Genomic DNA, 5179 nt, shown 5'->3' on the forward strand with positions numbered 1-5179 from the left:
GTCAGTACATGCTATTCTGTTAACTTGGTACTTTTTTCCTCAAATTTATGTTCCTCCAGAGCTTTCTCCAGACTATGATCTACACTTTCCTGGATCAAGCACATCCGACTATTCCATCCTACCCTACGGAATCCAGGAAAGTTTGAAAGTGTTAAGGATGGGTGCATGGATCCGCAGTTCCCAAACAAGAGGAACCGTCATTTCGTACGCAGTTCAAAGTGGAGACAACTTCGAGCATGCATTCTCCTTGAGCAACCCTGGAAATGTCGTCGTCACTATAGGAGGGTATGTTCTTCCTACAATACAATGTTTTAAAATGTGCTTCCAATGGCTAGGTGGGCAAGTAAAAGTCTCAGTTGTAATTCTGTCGTAGAAACAAGCCATGATTTACGTTGGCATGTTAATATTACTGATGATGATTGTTTTAAATCTATATTGATGTTATCACTATGCAATTTCAGGGAACCTGTCACAACTAACGTGCGTGTAGATGATTATGAGTGGCATCACATTGCAGTCAAGTGGCTCAACCGTGGAACTCTGGTTGTCTACAAGGATGGTGACGTGGCCTTCGATACCAGAGATGTGCAAGTGGATTACGTGATTCCGCCAGGAGGATACATTGTCCTGGGACAAATGCAGACTCAGTCGGGAGGTAGGCACATACAATTGTGTTTGTTACTAAAAATGTGTGATTAATATTTGTGATATTCTATGACGGTACGGTGTTCGACTTTGTATGTATGTGTATGAGTCAGTATGTGCCTTTTATCCTGAAGTATATGATGATGATTTGGAACACTAGTTTGCCGCACCTTTATGGAGTATGTTCAGCTAATAAGTCAATGGTAAGGGAATGACGTACTTGTTACGTAGTACTTTGCTTGACTTAAATGATTCATTTGTTTCATTTTCACTTTAGGAGGCTTCCTAGTTGAAGATGCCTTTGCAGGGGACATAAGTCAACTTTACATCTGGAAGCAACCGCTCAGTATCACTGAACGCATGGAGATGTCGTCATCATGTGGCTATGTTCCGACTGAAAGCATCAGGGCCTGGCCAGACTTCAGGTGGTCAATATATGGACAAGTTGCTGAGCAGGTGCCAAGCCTTTGTGATGGTACGAATTTGTTTTCAATTCTATCACACACATACACACACACACACACACACACACACACACACACACACTATGTCTATAAATAATATATTTTATGGTTTGTCAGTGAAGGTTCACAGTTAATATTCTATCGGCCCCCTTTGTGTTCTTTGACAGTTTTGACTGTTTAATAACCTATATGACCTTTTGTTTTGGTGAGCAAATCCCATAGAAGGTACAATGCCAGTTACATCGAAGACAGTGGACATGTGTACTGACCTTACTTTTTGTGCGTCAGATTTTAATGAGTGCGACAGCAGTCCCTGCTCATCTGGCAGTACCTGTGTTAACCTACCCGGGTTATACGGATGTCGCTGCCCGCCTGGCTTCACTGGTCAGCGGTGTGACCAGCCGATAGACTTCTGTGTCGTCAGCCTGTGCCAAAATGGAGCAACCTGTTACAGTGGCCAGACTAACTACACTTGTCAGTGTGATGAGGGATACTATGGTACATTCTGTGAGGAAAAACTTGGTGAGTTCGACTTGTGAAACAAAAGAACGCTAGATTCACATTGAGCCTGATTATTTGTACACTTGATGCTGTAATATGATAGAATTGTATGTAGCAGTATTTTTGGCAATTACGATCAATATACTCACCAACTGTATATATCTGTGAAACCTTCTGCAAAAGCCAAGCTGGTCTGGTTGCCTGAGATAAAAAGCAAGATTATAATTAGCATATAAAACTTCGCATTAGGAAGCTATTACCATACTCATCATAACTACTCTAAATAAGTGTAGTATTTCTAGAGTTTCTCACTTTAAATCTTATTTCCCTTATTCAGGTGATGGCAGGTGGAGTCCGTGGCTTGAATGGAGCCCGTGTACACAGACGTGTGGTGGAGGCGTGCATACTCGTCAGCGCCTATGTAACAACCCTCCACCAGCAGAAGGTGGGAAACCGTGTGAGGGTCCCTCTAGTGAGGAACAAGCATGCAACACAGACAAGTGCCCAGGTACTGTGCGTCTTATTCACTTGTTGCGCATTTCTGATAATTCGATACTTTAACAGTTTTACAAACGTAAATCCAGCAATGTATTCTGAGTAGAATATAATCTCTAGAAAAAGTAGCTTTTGTCCGTATTTTCACTCCGATTACAATCACTACTTGCCTGACTAAAATCACACTCCTAGCGGCCGGTAAACACAGACTACGATCAAAACATAATGGATATTTTTCAGCATTTAACTGAGGCCCCCATCTTTACAAACTCTATTTCCAGTGTGCATTGAGCTGACACCGTCAGACACGTCAGACTTGACCTGCAGCACGATAAACGCATCTATCACATGCACTGCTGCCTGTCAGTCTGGATACGGGTTTACAGAACACACCCTGGAACGGTACACGTGTGGACCTGAAACCGCCTACCTCTGGCCTCACCAGTCAACGGATAACATAGACGGGAAACTACCAGCATGTACAAGTAAGGAGCTTGATGTTCAACATATGTGTTTATCTTATTATCTTTTTATTACCGATATGAGGCTATTACACTTACAGATACGCTTAATCTGTTCATTGAATAAATCCGTTGTGTGTCATGCCTATGATTCTGTGGTGCAATGCGCTTTTCTAATACATTGCTGGCACTTAGGGTTGTGGTTTATGAACAATTTATTAAGAGGCGCTGATTTGGAATGGAATGAAATTGAATATTTACTACTAGTACATAAAGGGCTGATAATGTACAGTAGAATATTCTGGGTGCTAAACCTGACTTATTTTCAGGTGTGACCATCCCATCAACTATGGTTGTGGATAGCTACATAGGATACAAAGGACTAACCTGCCAATCTCAAGAGCACGAAGACATGATCGAAATGCAGCTCAGGACTTCAATCGAAAGAGAGGTTCGGCAACTTTCCTGCTGGGACACCGATGACTGCAAGCTGAAAGAAGTGGATGTCAACTGCGATTCAAACCAGTCTTCTCGCCGCAAACGTCAAGAGGACGAGGAAGACATCGTATCCGTGAGAATCTCCTACGAAGGGTCAATGGCATTAGAGAATGATGAAGGGAACATAGTGAATGTCAATGAAACAGCATTGTACATCGAGCAGCTGACAAGCATGGAGGAGCTCATCAATGCGACAGTGGATTGGATCAACAGTGACGTCCTGACAGTACAGATTGAGGGGCTGATGCATAGCCCTAGCGAGGCAACACTACGCTATGTAGTGGATTATCTTTGTGAAGAAGGTTCCGTACATTCAACTAGGATGTGTGGTGAGTACACAGACGTTTTGCATTATACAGGTGTGGTGAGTACAACCATTGAAAAAGACATTTGCATATTAACAGACCCCAATTCTTGAAAAAGTTCTTTGGATCGACTTTCGCGACCTCACATAGATGAGACCAGATCAGTAAGTAGTTAATTTGATCCAAGAAAAAGTGAGTGGGTTTGTTAATGCATTAAGCAATTTTGTGTTGGGACATGCAGATCTCTAGAATTTTCCTGATTTTCTGTATATTACAGAGTCCTACAAGGTGTATTTTTGCCCCATATCTTCTAACAAGTTTAGCTTCCTTCTCTGATGGCATATCATTATCAGTTTTATCAGTTCCCATTGCAATCAGGACGTTGTTGCCGCCGTCATGGAGCCTTGCTGTCCCCAAGCATGAGGTGTAAAGATACTTTTCAAATGCTCCATCTACGACAGCTGGCAACAATGACCCAAGTGCAATAGAGCTGATATTCAATCAGAATAAAAGCCTGGCAGTCTGCTATAGGACAGATTCCAATGTCACTAAGTTGCACTTGTACATTCTGCACTGAATGAACAATGCATTATAATGTTTTGTTTTAAAAGAAGGCATGCTAGAATTGCATCTTTCAGCTATATATATTCCTTTTTAACTGTGCTGCAGCCAAGTGTCCACCAGGCTCCTTCTGGCTTCAGCATGCCTGTCTGAAGTGTCCGGTTGGTAGCTACCAGGGTGTGGAGGGGATGACGGACTGTGAGGAGTGTCCACCGGGGACGACAACTGATGGGGAAGGGGCACTGGACATCACGAGCTGCTACAGTAAGTGTTGGTTGTAACTTACAACATGCAAACTGATGCTTGAATTTCAAAACATAGGTCATCATAATGCCCTGGATCTTTAAATTTATTAAACAAATGAAGGCTGCTTTTGACCATTATATAGTGGCAAACAGAAAAGAGTAGTTACTGTGGTCATTTACCACTTGGAAAGAAACCTTCATTTTGAAAAAAAAAGGATGTTAAATGCAACGTCTGATTTCAATATGGTATGATTTTTATTCAAGACATGACCGAAAGCCCAAACAAAAAGGACTATTTTGTGAAAACTAGTAACTCTGCTGTTGTATGGTGAAAAGTTTGGGAACAGTTTTTGGCCATCTCTGCTTGTTTTTTTAACATACAGTCAAACCTGTATTAGGGGGCACCTCTACAGAGGGGCCACCTGTCCATAGTGGCCACTTTTTGTCGGTCCCTTGGGTATTTTATCTACAGGTTACCACCTCTATACAGAGGCCACCTGTCTATAGTGGCCAAATTTGTCCGGTCCCTTGAGTGGCTGCTATAGACAGGTTTGACTGTAAGTGGCCACTATGGACAGGTGGCCCCTCTGTAGAGGTGGCCCCTAATATAGGTTTGAATGTATTATAATTCATCTTTTTGTTTGCAGGCTATTCCACACTTGCGCCCAACATGACTTCAACAAGGCCTTCAGGTCAGACTTCCTATTTATTAAACCAGGCTCCTTCATGGAAGGTGTCCAGCCATTTTCCAACTTGAAGTATCTAATGACAAAAGTTTCAAAGTGACAAGGTCGATTCTTTTGTGATATTACTATCGTTAGTTTCTCATCGACATTGAGACAGTGAGTTTAGCTCTCACAGCGACAATAGCTTCATAGTTTGTGCATTGTATTACTATATTTGTGTCTTGTTTCTAAATGGGCCAATTTTTTTTCTGTCAATTCTCTGTCCTACATTAGGACCTCAAGGTGCCAACTTCATGCTGGTGGCAGCCCTCACATCTA

The 5179-nt window shown here is 42.2% G+C and overlaps 2 protein-coding genes across 2 annotated transcripts in view; both read left to right on the forward strand.

The window, feature by feature from the left end:
* The window catches only part of LOC118428592 (sushi, von Willebrand factor type A, EGF and pentraxin domain-containing protein 1-like), an 18743-nt gene extending 17453 nt beyond the window's left edge, over positions 1–1290 (forward strand). Inside the window, exons 30-33 of the mRNA XM_035838692.1 lie at positions 60–285; positions 462–655; positions 923–1120; positions 1277–1290. Coding sequence (XP_035694585.1) covers positions 60–285; positions 462–655; positions 923–1120; positions 1277–1290 — 632 coding nt within the window. The remainder of the gene's footprint in view (positions 1–59; positions 286–461; positions 656–922; positions 1121–1276) is intronic.
* A 16-nt stretch (positions 1291–1306) lies between these two features.
* On the forward strand, positions 1307–2356 carry LOC118428593 (delta-like protein 1). Its single transcript, XM_035838693.1, has 3 exons — positions 1307–1631; positions 1948–2118; positions 2346–2356. The coding sequence occupies exons 1-3, from the start codon at positions 1340–1342 to the stop codon at positions 2354–2356; spliced, it is 474 nt and encodes a 157-aa protein (XP_035694586.1). The 5' UTR covers positions 1307–1339.
* Positions 2357–5179: the final 2823 nt, after the last annotated feature.

The sequence above is a fragment of the Branchiostoma floridae genome, chromosome 13 (genome assembly GCF_000003815.2).
Source record: "Branchiostoma floridae strain S238N-H82 chromosome 13, Bfl_VNyyK, whole genome shotgun sequence".
In the NCBI taxonomy this organism is placed as follows: domain Eukaryota; kingdom Metazoa; phylum Chordata; class Leptocardii; order Amphioxiformes; family Branchiostomatidae; genus Branchiostoma; species Branchiostoma floridae.